The sequence below is a fragment of the Rhopalosiphum padi genome, chromosome 2 (assembly GCF_020882245.1).
Source record: "Rhopalosiphum padi isolate XX-2018 chromosome 2, ASM2088224v1, whole genome shotgun sequence".
Lineage (NCBI taxonomy): Eukaryota > Metazoa > Arthropoda > Insecta > Hemiptera > Aphididae > Rhopalosiphum > Rhopalosiphum padi.
The window spans coordinates 89,973,791-89,996,115 of record NC_083598.1 but is presented as its reverse complement, the minus strand read 5'-3'; the positions used below and the strand labels follow the sequence as shown (position 1 = coordinate 89,996,115).

The 22,325-nt window shown below is 27.6% G+C and overlaps 1 protein-coding gene and 1 pseudogene across 1 annotated transcript; both read left to right on the top strand.

The window, feature by feature from the left end:
• The first annotated feature begins 8,068 nt into the window (after nucleotides 1–8,068).
• On the top strand, nucleotides 8,069–10,153 carry LOC132922860 (zinc finger protein 235-like). The gene is made up of 2 exons (XM_060986579.1): nucleotides 8,069–8,190; nucleotides 8,362–10,153. The coding sequence occupies exon 2, from the start codon at nucleotides 8,544–8,546 to the stop codon at nucleotides 9,810–9,812; it is 1,269 nt and encodes a 422-aa protein (XP_060842562.1). The 5' UTR covers nucleotides 8,069–8,190; nucleotides 8,362–8,543; the 3' UTR covers nucleotides 9,813–10,153.
• On the top strand, nucleotides 9,893–12,171 carry LOC132919137 (uncharacterized; annotated as a pseudogene).
• Nucleotides 12,172–22,325: the final 10,154 nt, after the last annotated feature.

The following is a 22,325-nucleotide window of genomic DNA, read 5'->3' as shown; positions in this document are numbered from 1 at the left end:
ACATTTTAACATATTATAATAATATTTGATTTTGGTACATGTGAGGTATAGAAATAAGAAAAAAATATAATAAGTTGGTTTGGCACATGGGAAGTGTTGTGAAAAAGAAATAATATTTTTTATGTCACCGAATGACGAATTTTGTTATGATAATAAAAAAGAAATTTTGACGAATAAATATTAGACTTCGACCTAACCTAACGCGGGGTCTACGCCCTACGGACAGACTCGTACCGTGACCACGGGGTTACCAGTAAGAACAGTGCTCAAAGCACGGTCGATATATATATATAATATATATATGTATATATGCATTTATACGCATTTTATCTACGTACACCTGTACGATATATTATATTAGTTATGTAATGTTGTTTTATAAAAAGAAGAAAACTGGAGTCAGTCGAGTCAGATTAAGAGAAAAATAGGGAATTGTGACCATTATACCGATGGAAACGGGGGGGGGGGGTCAAAGTGGAGTATACATTACAAATACGACGACAACGGTATAGATGTTGCATAAGAATTAAGAGGTGTTGGCTACTTCGATCGCCACGGTCCCACACGGTTGTGCTTAGCCCATCATGCTGTTGTGATTTACCAGTGAAATGTGTGTGTTCGAAATCACCTAAGTGTTGGTTGAGACGAGCGGAGTGTTCGTTGAACAAGTTGGAGTCCGGGCGACGTGACTTGAAAAAAACGTCTTTTGGAGTCAGCGGTTGTGGAAAAAGTGCATTGACTATTGAGCGCGGTGTCTCCGTTTGCCTGGAGGTGTCGAAGTTGACGAAAATGTTGTAGAGACTAAGAGGGTGTACTGGACGGCGGGCAATCGGCTGCGACATCGACGCGATGGACACTGCTTGAATTTGGAGGCGGGGGCGGGTCGGGGGATAGATATTGCATAACAATGTTGTTTGTCATTACTCATAATAATATTGAATTTGCGCGTATACGATAACGGATTAATTATATAATGGGTTTGGCAAGTTTAATAATATTTTAATAAAACGGCCTAAAATTCCGTGATGTTACAGGCATATTATTATCTATCTGATATGATATGACTTCATTAAGAATTCCAAATTTACTAAATAAATCCAATATCCATTAATATATATATAACAACATCAGTGGTTTTATTTTTTATTTTCACTAGTTCAATCCAATAATAATAATAATAATCTATAACTATCAAATAATTTTCACCTCAATATTCAGCTAAATCCATTGCTATCTTGTAGAACGGCCAGAACGGAATATCTGGAATGCCATGGGCTAACATCGGTTCTTTAAGTTCGATTAGTTTCGATTTACTAAATTTTAAACAAACAGGACTAGATAATATAAAATTTTCAATATGGTTATTTATTCCGGGGAAATAAAATAATTGTTTAGCTCTTACCTTTGTTTTCACAATTCCAAAATGTGTTTCATGGAGTTTATTTATTATATATTTCCTAAGACATTTAGGCACTATTATTCTTGACTCATAGTATAGTAAACCATTGTTAATCATAATTTAATTTCTTAAATTTCAATAGTGTTTTAATTCACCATCATCTTTACATACTTAAGGCCACCCTTCTTATTTACAAAATGCTAGTGCCTTAGTCAATACTTCATCGTTTTTTGTTATCTTAGCAAACTCAATTTCTTCACCATTTTTAAAATCTATTTGTATTTCACTTATTGTATGTATTACATCACTCATATTTTCTTCTTCTTTCTCATTTCTTTAAAGGAAGTTCCTACTAGGTAAATCCGCAATGTATATATATACTTACCTGATAAGTACTCGAGATCTATATCATGTAGTAATAGGAATTTAAATATTAATCTTTTTAAGCGATATTTAGGAATTTTATGTATTTCTTTTTTCATGACAGACACAGTGTCTGAGACACTAATGGTAAATGATCACTGTATACTTTTATTTTCCTCCCATATATTAAAGAATGAAATTTGTTACTTGCAAAAGAAATCGCCAACAAAGGAAATCCTCATCTATTTGTGCAAATGATATTTTTGCTTCACTTAAGCACAGCTTGACGCATTATATATTGGACATTTATTTTGTAATATACAACAACCCAAAGCCTGCTGTATCTCTAATTCATGTATACTCTCATAGTTTTTTAAAATTGAGATCTTACACTTCTTACAGAGTATTTCTTTTAAATTGTTAAACACTATCACATTGTGTACGCCAATGCCATATTACATGTTTTTTAAATAGTTCTTTAAAAGGTGTAATTATTTCTGATAAGTTAGGAATGAATGCTTTAAGATAATTAAACATGCCTAGAACTAAATTACTCTACCATTAATCTACATTATCACTATTCTCTATTATCTCTAGTTTCACCATTCTTGTTATTTGTTCTTTTAATTTATGAAGGATCTTCATGGACACTCATTGGTGGGTTTCAATTAGGAATAGCATTGTTCGTTATTTTAATTTGAACTTTGTCTAGAAATTTTCCAATTCCTTCAGACATCAATTTGTCTCTATGAAATTGCTCCTTTCATAAATACTATTCATATATTTTAAAATTGCTATATCATTAAATCAAAATTTGAATGTTTCTTCTGTCTAGGTAATTAAATATTTAAATGTATTTTCTATAAATAATTATACATTTTTATGTAAGTAGTTATTTTTTGGTTACCAAATTAGTTTAGCATTAATCAGAAAAAAATGGAACTTAATGTGGGTTACCACTATATCCACAGTGTTTGCTCGTGTAGTCGTAAATAAAAATCCTTTGCCGTGATTGGTTGATATATATATATATATATATATATATATATATATTAAGCTTTTGATATACCAAAGTGGTTATACAGTTTAACCACATGTTACCGTGTTGTTGATCTTAGCTCTAAATTTTTCGTGTACAAGGAATAAATAATTTCAAAAGTTCTGTGGAAAATTCGTTGTGAACGGACTCAATCCTAAAAATAACGAATACACAATTTATAGTATAAATTAAATGTCCAAGACATGGTTTAAACTTGTCTGTGTGTAAACTTGGTTCACATTAACAGTATTTATACCATGATCATATATATTGTTACCTGACAGGTTAGGTACATTGTTGTATTCTGTGATAAAACCACATGTTATATGAAAACACATTTCATGTTCCTTCTGTTTCACTGTTCTATTTGTTCCTAACATGGTCGCTTAGTGCTAACTGCACACAGTTATTTTTGTTATACTCGTGTTTTTACTTAAATTGCACACTGTAAAATTTCCTTGTAAATTTAAATACATTAATTTAATATCGCCATTTTCACTTTATGATAATCCATTTCATCTACCATTTATAGGTACACAGTTTTACTTTTACATAACTAATCACTGTTTAAAACTTAGGTAGATTATTATTGTGACCATAATTATTTAATCCTAAAGTAGGAACTTAAGAATTGCAAATACTTTAAATTTTAAATTATTTTTTATTTATCAATAAAACCAGACAATTGCTAAACATTACTACATATTTTAAGATGTTTATATTTTTATTTCGTCCAGTGAAATGATAAAATAAAAGTATAATTCAAATTTAATAATTGCAAGATGCAAGATGCAAAAACAACACAATCCCCCCCCACACCAATTTTTGGCCACATTATAATTATAATGAATTAAAACTTTCTCAGAAATACATATTTCTTCACATCTCAAATCTATGTTTTATTGTGTTTCCAGTATACTATAATAATTGCTATTACTACCAACAAATTATTCAAATTAATATCGCTATTAATAACATAATTTAATTTTTATTAAAAAAAATTATCAACTTCCTATAAAAATGTATTTGTTTTGTTATTATAACTTTAATTTAATTTGACAAGGACAAAGTTATAGTTTTTTAATTTTTAGTGTCATAATGTTTGAAAACCATTAAATTATTACTTCACATATTATATGTTATAAACTTGTTGAAATAGGTGGGCAATGAAACTATTTTAACCAAGACTACCATGTTTCATCGTACTCCATCGGCAGGATCAAATCAAAATCTTCACCAAAGTTTAAAATCTGAACTATTTATTAAAAGGTATATCATATATTTATAAGAATATAGTTGTTTATTTAATAATATATAGAAAAATATAAGAGAAATATTTTAAATCAATAGAACATTTTTGTAATTATTTGAGAGAGTGTTTTTATATGTTAATGATAACTAAAATGATTAAAAAACAGAAATAAATGGATAATGTTAAATATTACTAGGAATTTTTTTTTTTAATTTTTTTTTTATATCATAGATACAATTTATTTAAAGTTAAAATACTAAAACACACTTTAAATAAATGTTTTCATTATCTTGAAAAGAAGTTTTACAAAAAAAATTGGTTAAGCAGGTCAAATGTACAAACATTAGCAACCATCAATGATAGGTTACACATAAACATTTTCATTTTATTTATGGCAGACCAAAGAATAGTTTTACAAAAATAAAAAATTGTATAAATGGGTACAATTAGCATAGCAATCCCTATCACCTAAACGATAGGCTATACATAAAAGGTAACTATCATATTTGAATGCATCATGTTCACAGAATTCAAAAAATAATACTGTACCAATAGAAAAGTTAAGAATGAATATTAATTACCATTATAAATTCTAAGCGAGCAAATCAGTGGTATAATATAATTCAATGATAGAAACAATCAAGTTTTTCAATAATAGAAAAGTCAATAATCAAGAGGTTGCAACAATCAAGAGATTCACTCAAAAAAACCTCTTGGATAATTTAGTATATTGTTACACTCAATAAAACTCACATCATTCAATATTCGGTAGATATTTAGCTCTTAAATTAATGAGTATTATTAGACATTTCATAAAAGAAATATAATAATACATAGGTACAACAATATATAAAAAATAGAATAGCATACTTACTATATACAATTGGTACTTCAATATCTTTTATAAATCTATAATTATTAAAATTTATTATAAGTTATTTTAAATTCATACATTAAAAAAAAAATTTAAATTGATTTTTGAAAAAATAGTATTTTTAAATATCTGTACAGGTGAGGAATAATAATTATAAAAATAGTAAAAAAAATAGATCGTACGACTTATAATGCAATCTAATATAATATTATGAATTATTTAAATGCAAATACTTTGAAAGTATGAGTGAGAAGAAAAAAGTAATCGAATAAGATAGGTAAGATAGGTTAATAATCTTATTTTGTATATTGTATATTATAAGAGCCTAGTATTTACTAATTTACATTTAACTATTTAATATTATAGAGTTTAGACATCAGTCAATTTAATTATGATAGAATCACTCATAAAATAATTTTGAGTACAATAAATTTTGATAAACGAAATTCTTTGAAATTTGAACAAATGATAACAAGAAATTGTAATTTGTGAGTGTATAATTTTAGATATTTTTAATTGATTAATACACTTATTTGAGATTTCTTGTATTACATTTTCAAATTTTATCAAAAAATAGAAAAAAATTGTAGGAAACAATACATTAATAAAAATTGTATAATGTATAATTGTAAATGCCGATATGGATATGGACCAATGTGATTAAATTAGAATTTGGTTTTGTGTTTAAATTCTAGGTTTTATTAAGTTTTTTGGTTATTTTGTTAAGTACTGGAAATCGTTTCTTTTTGTTTATATAAGTACCAACTAAATTGAACTTCATGAAATGATTTAGGTGAGCGATGATAGAGTGGAATTGATTGTGATTTCGGCTGTGAGATCAGCTAGCTTGTTTTAATTTCTGATTGTTATTATTTCTTAATGTGAGAATTTTATTTTATAACCATTGTCCATCATGTATTTTTGTATTTTTAATATTACTGATAGTACTGAAAGATTGTAAGGATGATGTCTTGCAGGGTTTATAGATTATACAGGTTGCCTCATAGTCCCCTAAATATTTCGATCACCCCGCACCATTCCTTGTCTACTGACGTCACCCGAAGTATAAAATTTATGACGGCGTATTAAAAATGCATGTGAACGTATGTATTTTTATTTTTTTATTATACTTAACTGATTTACTGCTTATTATTAAATATCGATGTATTATTATTGAATAATGTATTTTATTACTTAATAATACGCTATATGTGTAATTATTCATTATTTTTCGTTTTTCTTTTGGACAGGTTTTAATGACACTCATATAATAATATATTTAACTATTTTTTTTAATTTTTACAAATCGTATCTAGACATCCAGTTATAGTTACATGAAATTATAAAGCTGCTACTCTTGTACTTAAATTTTCTGGTTGATCCAAAATTGTAATTTAACTATTTGAACTGAACTAAAAAGTTTGACTATTATAGTTATTACTTAATAATACTTAATTAAATAGAAATGTATATTATATAATGTGTGTAATTATTTTTTTGTTGATATTTAGAGTAGGTACATTACAGATGAATTCAAAGCCGTATCTGAGGGGGGGTCCACGGGTTTCGGACCCCCCCCCCCCGAAATTTTTAAAATTAGAAATATTTTAATGGTGAATATAGTTTATTGACTAAAAATGTTCAGCATTTATAATTTAAAAACATGTTGGCCACCGATAAAAAAGACATGTATAAAAAGACAGATTTATTTCAGTATTAAAAAAATTTACTACAATATATTATTATTTATTTTAAAATTGAATACAATTAATACAATTTAAAAAAATTATACCCAAAAATATTTTAAAAATTAAATTATGTGAAGAAAATACCAAAATACGTCTTTTTATTTTTTAATAAAAATTTTTACATATTTTAAATCTTCCTAATATTATTAGTAGACTATTATACTAAATAAACTATATCACCTGATAATTTTTTACTAATAAATGGACAAATTTTATACATAAAAAAAACCTACGAAAACATTCAAAACAAATTATATAAAAGTTATAGTGGTGGCTATTAACTCAATGCACACTAGATGAATATTTGACAGCTATTGCTCACACAATAAAACTATTTTAATTATATTTTTAACTTTTTTAAATTTTATTAATTGCATTACATTTGTAATGAATTTTTTGTAACATTGAAAACGTTATTCAATATACAAAAATAAATCCATGTCTTTTTAACGTTTTTGATTATTACGCTTTTGATCAAGGTTTTCAAAAATGTTATTTTTGTATATTGTTTCCAAATATCCAATTTTAATTTTTTTTTCTTACAAAAGTTTTATTACAAACTAGTCCAAACATTATTTAAAAATATTCATAATCTGATTTTTTAAGAATGAATTTATTTTTTAGTGTTAAAACAAGAGTTAAAGAGTGACTTGAAACATACAAAAACATGTATAATTTTTTTATGATTATATAATGTTTATATGTTGTTAAAGAAGATGCTCTATAATTTTTTTCACTTTTTGTTAAAGAAATTGCTACAAATTTTTTTCTATGTTAAACTACTTAACTTTATTAGAGAAAGTAAAAAAATTATGTTACAATAACGAGAATGTAAGTATTTTATTTAATATTTAGGTTCCTATTAATTTCTTTAGGTTATCATATGAACTAAGATGAGTTCTAAGTAAAACGTGTGGACGTGTGGTAGGTTAAATGCTCAAAAACATTAAAAAAACCTTACTGTTCCATGTCACCCAAAACTCAATGTGATGACTTGGATCATCCACTTTTTATATTTTTTTTAACCAAGTTATGGTAAAATTTCTTTTTTTTTTTATGCAAATATATTCATTTATACTGTGAGCCTATACTAGATTTTTTTCAAATTAAAAAAATTAATATTGAAGCTGTAGAACTGTAGGAGCCTGGGAAAGTTAAAAATCGTGTTCATTTTACCTGTGTTATATGGCAATAACGAAACAGTTTATACTTCGGGTGACGTCACGGTGTTTCTTCTCCCACTCCCAAAATTTCAAAAATGCGAAATGAGGCAACCTGTATAATCTATAAACCTTGGATGTCTTGGATTTGATGTTTGGTTCATATCTGATATAAACTATCATGTATTCTTAAAATTACTGATAGCACTGAATGATTGTAAAAATGATGTTGTTGACATTGTTCAAATGTAGATTGTCATATTAATACTAAGGTTTTAAAAGTACTTTTTAACTCCAAAACAGTTATAATAACAATAATAATTTAATTTAAATTAACGTATTATATAATAATTAGGTAATCAAATACTTTCTTGAAATATATTGTGTATACTTATGTGTATGAATTAAAACATAAAAACTTGTTAAATGGGTGAAATATTTCTCATTATTTTAAAATTTTAAAATTAATTTTATGCAGTTTTAATTATTATTATCGTTTATTCTATATTGATATTTTTTTTTTTAGGACCACACTATGTAAAATAGATGTTAAAGTCAAAATTCATGATAATATGCAATATATTATTTAACTCCAAAAAACATTTGACAAGGTGTGTAAAGGATCATCCAGTATAACACAAAATCTTAGTGACTATTCTAATCAATCATTTTATATCAATTGAAGTCAACATCATATAGGAGAAAACCATGTCAACAACATCTGATACGTGTAAAGTGTTTTCTCAAGCGGGAAATTTAAAACAGCATATAGCAACACATTCTAAAGAAAAGTCATATAAATGTAGTATCTGTTATAAAGGGTATACTCGAAAAATAAATTTAATAGCGCATATTAGAACACATACAGGAAAAAGGCCATATAAATGTGATATCTGTAAAAAAGAGTTTTCTACAAGACCACATTTAATATCACATACAAGGACACGTACAGGAGATGGGCCATTTAAATGCTGTAACTGTGGTAAATTGTTTGTTAAAGCTGAAGCACTAAAAAGGCATATAAAGATACATAGTGGAGAAAGGCCATATAAATGTGATATCTGTGGTAAACAATTTATTAGATTGGATAGTTTAAAAACCCATACAATGATACATACTAGAGAAAAGCCATATAATTGTGCAATCTGTAAAAATGAATTTTCTTCAAGAACAAATTTAATATCACATACAAGGACACATACACAGGATACACCATATAATTGTGATATCTGTGGTAAACTATTTGCTCTAGCTGGAACACTAAAAAGGCATTTAAGGACGCATAGTGGAGAAACGCCATATAAATGTAATATCTGTGGTAAACAATTTACTAGAGTGGAAAGTTTAAAAATCCATACAATGATACATACTAGAGAAAAGCCACAGAAATGTGCAATTTGTAAAAAAGAGTTTTCTACAAGAGCACATTTAATATCACATACAAGGACAAATACAGGAGATAAGCCATTTAAATGTTGCATCTGTGGTAAATTTTTAGTTGAAGCTGGAACACTAAAAAGGCATACAAAGATACATACTGGAGAAAAGCCACATAAATGTGCAATCTGTAAAAAAGAGTTTTCTACAGTTTCATATTTAATAACACATACAAGGACACATACAAAAGAAAGGCCATATAAATGTGATATCTGTGGTAAATTGTTTGCTCTAACTGGAACACTAAAAAGGCATATAAGAACACATACAAGAGAAAGGCCATATAAATGTGATATCTGTGGTAAATTGTTTGCTCTAACTGGAACACTAAAAAGGCATATAAGGACACACAGTGGAGAAAGGCCATATAAATGTGCAATTTGTAAAAAAGAGTTTATTACAAGAGCAAATTTAATATCACATACAAAGACACATACTGGAGAATTGCCATATTTATGTGATATTTGTGATAAAGGGTTTTCTCTTAAAACAAATTTAATTAAGCATATAAAGAAACACACAGGAAAAAAATCCGTATAAATGTGCAATCTGTAAAAAAGAGTTTTCTACAAGAGAAAATTCAATATTGCATACAAGGCCATATAAATGTGATTTCTGTGATGGAAGGTTTTATTGTGCAGCAAATTAAAAAAAATATATTAGGACACATCCTGGATTATACTGACTAATTGGCCAATTATTTTCAGACACAAATATTTGTTTATTCGATTCACACCAGTTATTGGAGTCGTTTGAAAATTAGATATAAATAAATAAAATATGTACATACATTGATGAAAAGTGTTATATATTATATGTAGGATATATGTTGGTACCACTATTTTGTTCTTATTGTGAATATAAACCAAATAATTATACAACATGTATGAATAACATCGTTTTTAATAATAAAAAATATTATTATATAGAAATCTGTGATTTAATATTAGGTGCTATCACTCGGTAATATAGACAATAATATTAATTATAACTGTGACTGAGTCTCTTGTGGATTTAATATATAAATATTGAACATGTCATTAAATTTATCAGTCTTTTTTTACTGATTTTTTTTTATATTGATATATTGATTTTAATTTTCATATTTTAGCATCAAATTGGTGTAGTTGAAACAGAAAACAATTTTTTTTTTGGTGATTTAATTAATTGATTATTAACTAAAATTGTATATGTATCTGATCAATATATACTACAATAGTACAATAAAACATTCTATAAGTATCCATTATTATTTATTACTTTAAAAAGAAGTTTACATTTATAAACTTCTTATTACCAATAGTCAGTAATGATACAGTTGACGTAAGACGTTTATTAACTTGTATTTGATGAATGTTTAGACTTGTTGAAAATGTATTAGAGTAGAGTTATAGAATTTGAAGTTATTGTACTATGTTTTCAGTTATTTTAGCTTGACTGTATTGTTTCATTTATATTGAACAATCAATAGTTTATTTGATGATGGTATTTATGTTTTAAAATAATACAATTCTTGAACTTAGAATTTGAACGATTATATATTTCTATATGTATGTGAAACAATAAATCAAGATCTGTTGACGAAACATATATTTAAGTTTATCACAACTGTGTTTTTACTTTTTTTATTGTCTGTTTTGAATCAAAAATAACTCTTAGAAGTTATAACTTACAAAATGATTAACACAATAAAATTTTTATGGAAATTTATAATCACTGTTTATTAAAAGGATCCTTTTATTATAAATATGTGAAGTAATAGTTACAAATAGGATGCTTACAAAAAAAAAAAAAAATCCTTGGTACAAGGGGTAATAGGTATATATTATGTTGTGTTTGTATTACCTGTAAACTATCAAAATAGCATGTAAAAAACACTTTGGATTATGAAAAGATGAAAATAAAACTCTATTTATAATTGAAAATTAAGGATTACAAGAGCAAGATATTATTAACGACTTAAAATTTGATTAATTGATTGTCAGTGGTAAGACTTTCTGGTGTATCATTGTTGGTGTGTGGTTGGGATAAAACTGGTCTTATCCTTTATCAATGTAATCCATCTGGTACACCAAAGGCTAGATCATTGTGAATAATATATGTTAATAGCAATACACAAATCGTTTTTAATAGTAAAATATAGTATTATATAGTAATCTGTGTTTTAATTTTAGGTGCTATCTATTTGGTTGTTCATTTTTAAACATGACGTTTCTTTTCGAAAAAAAACATGGATTAAGGTCAACTTTTAAGTTTAAATGTGACATTTATAATATTATTATGTTTATTGACTCGGAAAAATCAAAACCGGAAAGTTATTTACCAATTAACGAAGTCGCCGTTACTGGATCGATATCAGCTGGAATTGGATATACGCAAGTAGGTATCGGAATATTGTTCGCGACAATGGATATTCCATGTATGGTGTCATATACTTTTATATTAGTTCAAAGATATATCAATAAAAGATTACACGATGTCAAAGATGCACAAATGAAAATCGCCGGCGACGAAGAACGTCGTTTTAGCAATAGAAGCTGGAGTAGTAGATATTGATGGAATTCCTATGTGTACGGTTGTCACGGATGGACAATGGTCTAAGCGTAGTTACTAAACTAAATTTGATGCATTATCTGAAGTGGTAAGAAATGTACACATAACAATTTTGTAAATTTTAATATTACATTCGTAATTTCAGGCAACAATAATTGGTTATAGATCGAAAAAGATTTTGTTTGTGGGAATTAGAAATCGGTTTTGTGTAATCTGCCAGAGGGCGAAAAATAAAAAATTAAATCTACCTGAACATACATGTTTTTTAAATTGGAAAAAGGGTGCTACAAGTATGGAAGCTGATGGTGTTGCCGATGGATTTAAGAAGTTTAAAAATGTTTTTTAAGGCAGAGGTTGGCTGATAAGTTTCTCAAAAATGTTGTTTTTATTTAGTTTTTTCATATTTTGAAAATCATTCAATTTTTATTTATTAATTATTTATTGAATTATATTATATTTATTATTATTAAAAACATTTAGTAGTAATTAGGTAAAAAATTATTATTAAATACATTTAGTAGTAACTAGGTAAAAAAATATAAAAATATTTAGTAATTTGGTAAAAATTTGTAACTCATTGTTTTTATAAATTGGTATCTGGTAATGAGATTACCAGTATACCGTGACATCTTTTCTCTTGAAAAATTTTGTTTTTCTTGTTGTTTTTTAGATTTCTTAGTTCCATTACTCCTGCATTTAATATACGTTTCTGATTGTACATTTGTACTTCTAACACCTCATTTATAAATACAAAAATATTTGGGTGCCCACTATAGAAACAACTGTTGAGCTTAGAACGAAAACTCTCACAACTATTGGTAGTTCTATTTAAAGTATTTGAGAATTGAGCCCATACATGAAATATACTAGATGGAAAACTAGCTTCTGGAGAAATATAATTATTAAATACGTAGTCCACAAACTCTTCAATTCTTTCGTCATCTGTTGGTCGAATTGCCATCAACTCGTCTGTAAAGCAATCGATAACTTCTATTGGCCTTAAAAAAGGTAGGCCAAAAAATTCGCGTACGACGTGAATGATTTTTTTTGTTTTTTGTAAATTCGCGTGTGGTCTCGGTGGACATAAGAGCGAGTTGTGTGTGACGGTCGAACTCTTTATACGGTCGTAAACTCTTTACTCGTGCAATCTATTGATAATTGATATACAACAATAGGGAATCAACTCGTACGTACCTTCTAATGACTCGGGAATCAACTCAACGGTGTCGGTACAGGTAAACAGGTACCCGGGAATCAACTCGTACGCAGCCCTTGCAAAGCAGCACATGACGACTGTAAAATTATGATTTTTCTTACAAAAACATGCTTTCGTACTTCCCATTTTCCTCAGCTCTCGTTAGTCGTAGAAACATGATTTAAACATCAAAATAAACTTGAGAAGTTCCTCTAGACAGGTCGTCTATCAGGTGCCATTTTTTTTCTATTTAATATGATTTTACATTTTATCTACCGATTATACATAGTTTTATTTAACTAATCACTGTTTAATACTTAGGTATATTATATTGAATTATAACTTTCTCAAAAATACATATTTCTTCATAAGTCTATAATCTATTTTTTTTTGTGTTTTCTGGCATTCTATAATAATTGTCATTACTAATAACAAACAGGGTCTGATTTAGGCATTTTGTGGCCTTAGGCAAAATAAAAAATGTGGCTCCTTATTGTCAACAGTAGCTTATATAGGCATAATGCCATAGCCCCCCTCCACAAATGAGTTTAAAAAAAATGGAAGTCTAGTGGCTTGGTATTTAGCTCTATCTCTACGTTTTTCTACTATTAGGCAGCGAATTTGATTCGACACAAATAGGTAATTATTTTTGTAATCACAAGTCTTACCAGGCTTGGCAGCTCTAAAAGCAATTTGTATTTGTATATTTAAGTTATTTACCGCTTCATCAATGTCATGGTTTGACATAAGTTTAACTTTTAGATTAATTTGCCGATTAAGGATATTTTGAAATTGAAGACGGTCAATTAAAGGGGAGAAAAGTCTAGGTGGTTCAATACGTTCAAATGCGGCGGCAGATACATTGAGTAAAACAGACGAATGATCAGAATTTAAATCTAAAATATTATTAGTTAGGCAGTGTAGATTTCTCGGTATGTTGGCGATAAATATATCTAAGATATCGGGTTTTTTGTGGGAGAAGATGGCCAATAGATAGGTTCTGGCGGTGATAATACATTAAGGTTATTCGTATTGACAAAATTGTATAGAACAGTGCCACGAGAATTATTTGAGTGACAATCCCAATCATTTTGCTTAGCATTTAAGTCACCATCAATAATAAAATTATTTTTTATATCATTAACGAAATCTGTAAACATGGAATTGGAAATAGTGTGACGTGGAGGAGAATAAAAAGCACCTATAGTGATAGGTATGGTATTTAGTTTGATTATTATAAACAGGGCCGGCGCAATGGGGGGGGGGGGGCGAGCAGGGCACTTGCCCGGGGCCTCACGCTTTTATGAGGGCCTCGTGGATCAAAACTTGTATATAATAATATATACAACCATAAATAAAACTATTAATAGTCAATATTAATAATGAAATTTATAAAACAGGATTGAATATAATAAAAATAAAAATTGTCAAGTGGTTGGAAGTAGATTGAAGTTTTAATGAGTATTGCAACAATTCCGTGTGCTGTATTGTCCGGGCGATTAGCTTTTATTAATTTGTAATCAGGTATGAATATATGAAAATAATTAGTAAAGTGTGTTTCTGTAATAAGGACAATGTCAACACGTTTTGACGTTTATCATACAATACGTTTTGAAGTTCATTTGCATATTTTTTTAGACCATTAGCATTCAATTGTAAAACTAGGAGAATTATTTTTAACAGAATTATTCATTTTTTTTATCCTAACAAACTAGAGATTACTTGAGTAAGTAATGGGATAAGTTGGTTGATAAGAGTCTTGAGCTCGTTTACACAGCTTGATATTAATAAATTAATATCATGATTTGGCGAAGGAGTATTATATTGAGAATAATGGATATTAGGTTTGATAGGGTTCGGGATTAGCCGTGAGAAGGATCGTGGGGGGGAAGGAGTGGTACTATGTGAGTTGTTTTCTTGTACATTATTTATTTATTTATTTTAACAAGTACTTTTTGATTATTCAAATTGGTTTTCTTAAGTTGTTGGATGTTTTTGTAGACTGTGCATCCCTTATAGTTTGCAGGGTGGTTATCTGAGTAGAGGACGCATTGCATTGGGTCTTGGCGTGAGTTTTGACAGACTGATAAGGAGTATTCATCACTGCACTGGACACATTGAGGACTATGTCCACAGTATGCTTTTGTATGACCATATTCTTGACAGTTTTGACACTGACTGATGACTTTAGGATTATGTGGCTCTTCTATTTTAACTTTGGTGTGCAGTAAGAATTTAAGTTGAAAATCTTTATTAGAGTGAGTTATCGATTCGAGGTCGACAAAAAAAAGTGGCTGAGGGATTTTACTAATTCTGTGGATAACTTGAGTAACTTTAACTTCGTACAAACGGAGTTTAAGTTCAATTTTGATTATTTCGGTTGAGGTAGATGGGTGCAGATTACGAATAACTATACGCATTGGCTTATCTTCTTTTAATTGGAATGTATGGAACTCTGCTTGTTCCTTTTTTAAATAGTGAACATGTTTTCGATAAAATTCCGGATTTTATGTTTGAATTTTTAAATTGTTAATAGTTGATTTGCAAAAGAAATTATCGACACCAATCAATTAGATTAGCTCTAAGCAAACACCAGGGAAGTTTTTTACGCCTCGTATGAAGATTGAAAGGGTGGTTTGAAAGTAATGGCAACCAGATCATCAATTGGCATTTCTTTTGTAATAGTTTTGTCTGGTAGTTTATTTGGACTAAGTACTTCAAATCGGTTTCGAGCCACGAATAATTTTTTACTTGCATGTTGAGTCGTTTTTGGAGGTGAGGGTTCAGAGTTTGACGAGCTTAAGTGTCTAAGTTTATTAACAGTATTAGCAATTTTTGAGATGTATTATTCCTATTTATATTAGCGTTTATCGTCTTGTGTTTGTTTTTGTTTTGTTTATTATTATTCATATTTAAATATTTGATTGTGTCGTTCTGAACGGAAATAAGTTAATTGGTGCGGGGTGGCGTAGATAATCGTCACTAATCGTCGCGTGGTCAAAGGTCACCACCGTGGCGGTGGCGATGCCTTAAATTGCGATTAGGTGTTGTATAAACAGGGAATCGTAAGTTCCTACACGAGAGTAACAGGTAGACAATTACATACGTTAATTCCTACATATGTGATGTGTAAGTTCCTACACGAAAAAAAAAGGTACGTATGTTAGTTCCTACACGGTGGAAGACAGGTACATGTATAAGTTCCTACACGGTAAAAAAAGGTGCACGTGTAAGTTCCTACACTAGGAATATTATAAGTTATCAATCTACGTCTATAAAATACTGTCATACCCTTTATTCTATATAATATATAATTTATAAGCTATCTATCTAATTTAATTTTTATCATCAACATCCGCATATTTTTAAAATTATCGAAATTCTCAAATTATTTCAAGTTAATACATATATAAAAATAAGAACAACTGATTGTAACTTAGTAATTAAAATAAGTCAAAAACACGCCGAAAAATAAAATTTTATAAATCAAAAAATAAAAGAATATTCAACTAAAAAAAATAATCAATATGACTACGTTAAAGCTTTAAGCTTCAGAAATAAACCTCATAAAAAATAATATTTTTTTTTTTATTGTTTTATTATATTAAAATTATTAAATTGATAATAATTATTAGGTAAATTATTAAATATTATATAGAATGCATTATTTTTATTTTTTTTTTTTACAATAAATGATGAATTATTATTATATTACAATTATTATTTTTAAAATTATTAAATTGATAATATTTATTAGGTAAATTATTAAATATTATAAAGAATTATATATTATATAGAATAAAGAGTTAAAATGTATGACAGTATTATAATATGATATAACTGATATTAGATTGATAGCTTATAATATACTTAGTGTAGGAACTTACAAGTGTACCTTTTTTTACTGTGTAGGATATATGTACCTTATTTTATCGTGTAGGAACTAACATATTATGTATCTTGTTTACCTGCTAGGTCTCGTGTAAGAACTTAAATTCGCCCGAATAAACATGCACTACGAATCGTAGAATCTTAATAAACATAAACTTATTTTTCACAAAAGGTTGGGTTTTATGCAGCTAGTAGACAATGAGGGCAATAACTGAATTAAAAATAGCGTCGATAGGTATGAAATACGAAAAATTCCGACGAATTTAACGTCACTATAGCTTACACAATATACTTGGAGGCTATATTATAATAAGTGTGTACAGTTCCGCTGTCTAAGCGCGACTGGTTAGGTTAGGTTACATTCGTCACTATATTTAGAATCTAAAATACGAATAATGAGTACATAAATTCAGAGAAAAAAGGGGAGATTCTCATTTTTTTAGTAATATAATGAAAAGGATTTTATTAAAAAAATGTTATCTTAAAAAAGATGCACAAAATAAGTAAAATAATATAACAATAATGATAATATGTGGTAAATCATCAATATTCTATAATATATTTTTTTTTATCTTTATATCATATGATAGGGCATAGGCAGTATTCATTGTATTGTCGTTGTTAGCATTTGACTATAAAAGTATAGAACTATGGAATATATTGTTGTCTTGATATACTTATAAAAAAAAAAGCCAATCAGAGCATCGGGTTGACTTCTCCGCGTACCTAATTATATTGGCTTATATGAATCATCTCGTACTCCACTTCACTTTCTATACCTATACAAAATATTATATATCCAGGCGAACAATAGGTTACGATGACAACAATAAATCGTTCAGGGTTGAGTGGTCCGACGTCGTTCACGATGGTCAGGTTTGAAAGAATCACGCCACACCTTTTTATGTTTTTCGTACGTTTTCGTCGTAAATTTCAAGAACTTATATAATATTAGATATACAATGCACCTACCCACACGTTGCTTATGATTTTACTTGTACCACGCCGTTATTTTAATAAATTTTCAATGTGTGAATAGTAATTAGTAAATCACAATGAAATCAGAAATATTATCGAAATGAACCGAGACTTTTTTTGTCCAATCATTTTTTTTTTGTGTAATTACTATATAATTCGGAATTCTGTATTTTATTTAGAATTATCATTATTTTTATTACTGTGTATACTACACCTATTGTTACTTATATATATCTATTTACTTTATATTCAAAGGGTACTGCCCGTTAATTGTAAAAATAAATAAATAAATAATAATATGCTCATATAATCTTAAGTTTAAACTTTGCTAATGACCAATTAAGACTTGAATGGGTACAAAATCAATAATTCTTGTCTCGCTCAGTCTATGTTCTCAAAACTGTATACACTTTCCACGATCACTAGGTTCTCTTTACATCGAGCATGTTGAATATTTTTCAATTTCTTCACGTCGTCATACAGCGATCATCAAATTCCTTACCTCTTTTTTTTTATGGTTCCCAGAGGCACTGATCTCCTTTCCAGCATTAACTTCATACCTTCTTATTTCTTCAAAAGTCATGTTCGTTCTATATTGTCATTATTGCTCTATTCATTGAATACCTCATACAATTTATATAGTACAATTTAATGTAAGTTTTTTTTTGTATTCTAAATTCTAAACATTGTATATATTGTCAAAAATCATTATTTTTTTTTAAGATTATATATGTTAGGTACTTGGAATTGCCGCCAGATGTCAATATGTTTAAAAAAAATAAAATAAAATATATACACATCGTTAAAATAATTTAGTAAACAAACTATTATAGAATGTTATGTTTGCGGAATTTAATTTCTTATACCTTTAGCTTTAGATATGATATTTAATAATCCTGACAATTTATTAATAGGTATATCTACGTAATTTTCAACGATTAAATAAAATAAAATTTATTGACTATCTTCGAAGTTCAAAGCCAATAAGTTGTCTTACTGTTTAGTATTTAGAACACATTATGTGACTTATATACATTTTCTAATTTATTTTTAACATTATTATGCTTTATGCAAATAATAAAAATGTCTGTGTGTTTTATAAAATATATTAATAGATTTCATAAGTTATAGTGGTAAAACCATAACTCAATGCAATTGTCAAAAATGTGAGACCATCTGGAAAAAGCCAGATAGCAAAATGTAAGCCATAGTGGGGTTTTAGAATATGTAGGAAACATCAATTCAAAAACACAAACGCTATACAACTGGAAATATCAAATATGTGATACTTCTGTGTCATGTCTGATAAACTTTGATTCTGAGCGGAGCGATGAATGAATTGATTTTACAATGTACTTTTTGTACATCTAGCTCACACAAATGTGTAGGTAAACTCAGATCTATTGAAGTCCAAGATAAAATATCAATTTTTAATGTGTCAACAACGATCATATACATAAATGTGTATTTCAGTTTGAAAAATTATTGTGGTTAAACTAGTTTTGATAGCGTTTTAATACCTATACCACACAATTGTGTAGATAAAAATGATAAAATACTATATGTTAACATAAGGATAAACACAAAGTACTGGATATTTCTAAAAATAACCCAACATTTTCACTCGTTATTCTTTCTGCATTATGATGTCAGGGTTTTTGGGGGGCGAGGTGGTTAAATGATATACATACACAAATGTGTATGTTTGTTTGTATGTGTGACGTTTGTAAAATGTTGTATTTGTTTTTAAAATAATACACGCTTACATACAACATACATAAACGTTACGATAAAGTTTAAAAAATACTTCGATTTTTAACTTAAAAGGTAGTTTTTCTGAATTCAGATCTAATTTACAATAATTTAGAGTGGTAAAAATTAAAAATTCCCAGTAATTTTCAAAATATTCTGGAAAAAACAAATAAAGAATAAGGAAAAATTGAAATTAATTTTGTGTTTTTGGTGTAATTGAAAAACGAAAAACTTTAGATATTAGTATTTTTTACACATAATATAATTTTCAAAACATTATTTCGACTATCTATTTTTGAACTATTTATAGACATTTTAAACTTTTATTTATTTTTATTCTATAAATGCCGATAAAAAAATTTATCACTGTGGATGAAAATTTAATAAGAGGTTTTTCTACCAATCAAAAAATATTAAAAATTCATTGTGATATTTTTTTTGATTTAAAATTTTTATAAAATTCGTAAAAATTATATACAAATTTTATGTTAGGTACTTATATTATATATTAACATTTTGTAAAATCTTCAATTTTTATAGATAAGGTTAAAAATTGAATACAATATTCGTCACGAGCAGCTCCTAATAGAACTAAAAAATCTAAAATATACAATCGAAATTATTTTTATTTTAGATATTATAGGTACAATTTGGACGAAATTATATTTAAATTAAGAATAACTACGTTGTTAGTTATTTTGTTAAAATGTAAAAACCATTATTCGGGAAATTGTATACAATTTTAAAAATACGTAGGTTCATTTTAAGATATTATCTATTTATACTATGAACCAATGAACCTATTCACATTTTTTTACAGTAAGATGGTATTAACTCAATAACAATTATTAGCAATAACATAGTATAAAATATAAATAATAGATTATTATTTATATACCAACTTATGTAATAATTTTCAGATAACAAAATAAATTATATTGTAAGTTAAAATTTTATTTTATTTTGTAAATTTATATTTTGTAATTAATTGTTCAATTATTCTCTAATATATGTTACATTTTTTAAGCTAGCAAAATTTATTAACGAGGATTAATGTATTTTTAAACTGAATTTAGTGATCATTCTGGTTTTAATATTTACAACTATTACTAGTCTTGATATTATGTTTTCATGTCCTATTTTCATATCAGTTATCACAGTGTTTAATGTAACAAAGCATTATGTCATTTTAATTAGCATTAATTATTTATCCTAATCAATCCTTTATACTGTCACTTCAGATAATATAGCATAATATAATATATAACTCAGATACAGTTCGCTTACTTTATTTTACGAACAAGTCATTAATTAACTACTGTAGAGTATAAAAAACGTATCTATTTTTACACAATTATTTTTGTATTATATTCCTGGTTGGATGTATATTCCATGCTTATACATTGTCACTTTAGTTTTCTATTATATATGTGTCAGTTCATAAAATAAATACAACTTTCAACAGTTTTAAATAGTAATACTAATATTATATACTGAGTCTATTTTTATAAATATTTTCATGATTACATTATCTGCAGTTTTATTTCCTACACTCGTACTATAATTAATATATTAAGGTAATCATGGTTTTGTAAAACATATTAATGTCAAATATTTTTCTGAAAACGTTATTAAATTATTTTCCACAAATAAAGTTTATTAGTCATTAGTATTTATTAGTATTAAAACAATACATTTTAAATTATAATACTTTAATACCCTTATAGTCGTCGTGATTTACGAAGAACGGAGTGGTTTACGAGAACTAATTGTATTTCTTTCGATATTTTATAGTACCTCTCCTCCTCTATTCTTAAATGTAAATTGCGTTAAATACAATTAATTAAAAATAATTTTCACGAAAAAAAAAATAAATGAAAATCGGGAAATTTTGTTTTTATTCACGTTTGGCATAATTAATTTTTTTCTCCCGATGTCTATATGATTTTATTTGTGGAGTCAATAATTAAAATACGTGGAAAGATTTTATAGGACGGCGACGACAAATATTTTGATTTTACATTCCTGTGTTGGATAATAAAAAAAAGTAAATAATAAATAAAAAAGGTTTTCTAGGGGGGGGGGATAGTAGTGTATGGATTTTTACGTCACCGCTCTCCCCCTACCCTTATTATGGGAAAATGTTATTATGTACGGAAGGGAGGCTAGATTTCGTTTTAAGATTTCTGGAAAGTCAAAACCGCGGGCTGATGATGACAAAACAACAATATTATTACTGTAATATATTATACAATAGTATTTGCGTATATTATATTTTATATAATACTATGATTACAGTGCGGTGGTGCGCTGTGCGGAACTGCGGACCGTGACACTATTTCCAAAATCCTATGCGGAGATCTTCAATCATTCGAAAAAATTTAATATCGCAACCCAAACATCAAGCGCAACTGTTCGTCCGCTATTTCCTCGCGGCGGCGTGTCATTATATTTTTTTTAAAAAAAAGCTCTAAACGCGAGTTAAGTTTGTTTTTTTTTTGTCGCTACACTGTTCTTTTTCGAATGATTTATTATTTGTCCGAAAGACCTGACAGCGTATATACCAACTGACTATACGTTTGAGGCATATAATGTTTGTATGTACATTCTACACACACACACACACACACACACCAAAGTAAATATAACAAATTACGTTTCGTTGTCGTGACTTCCTACATATA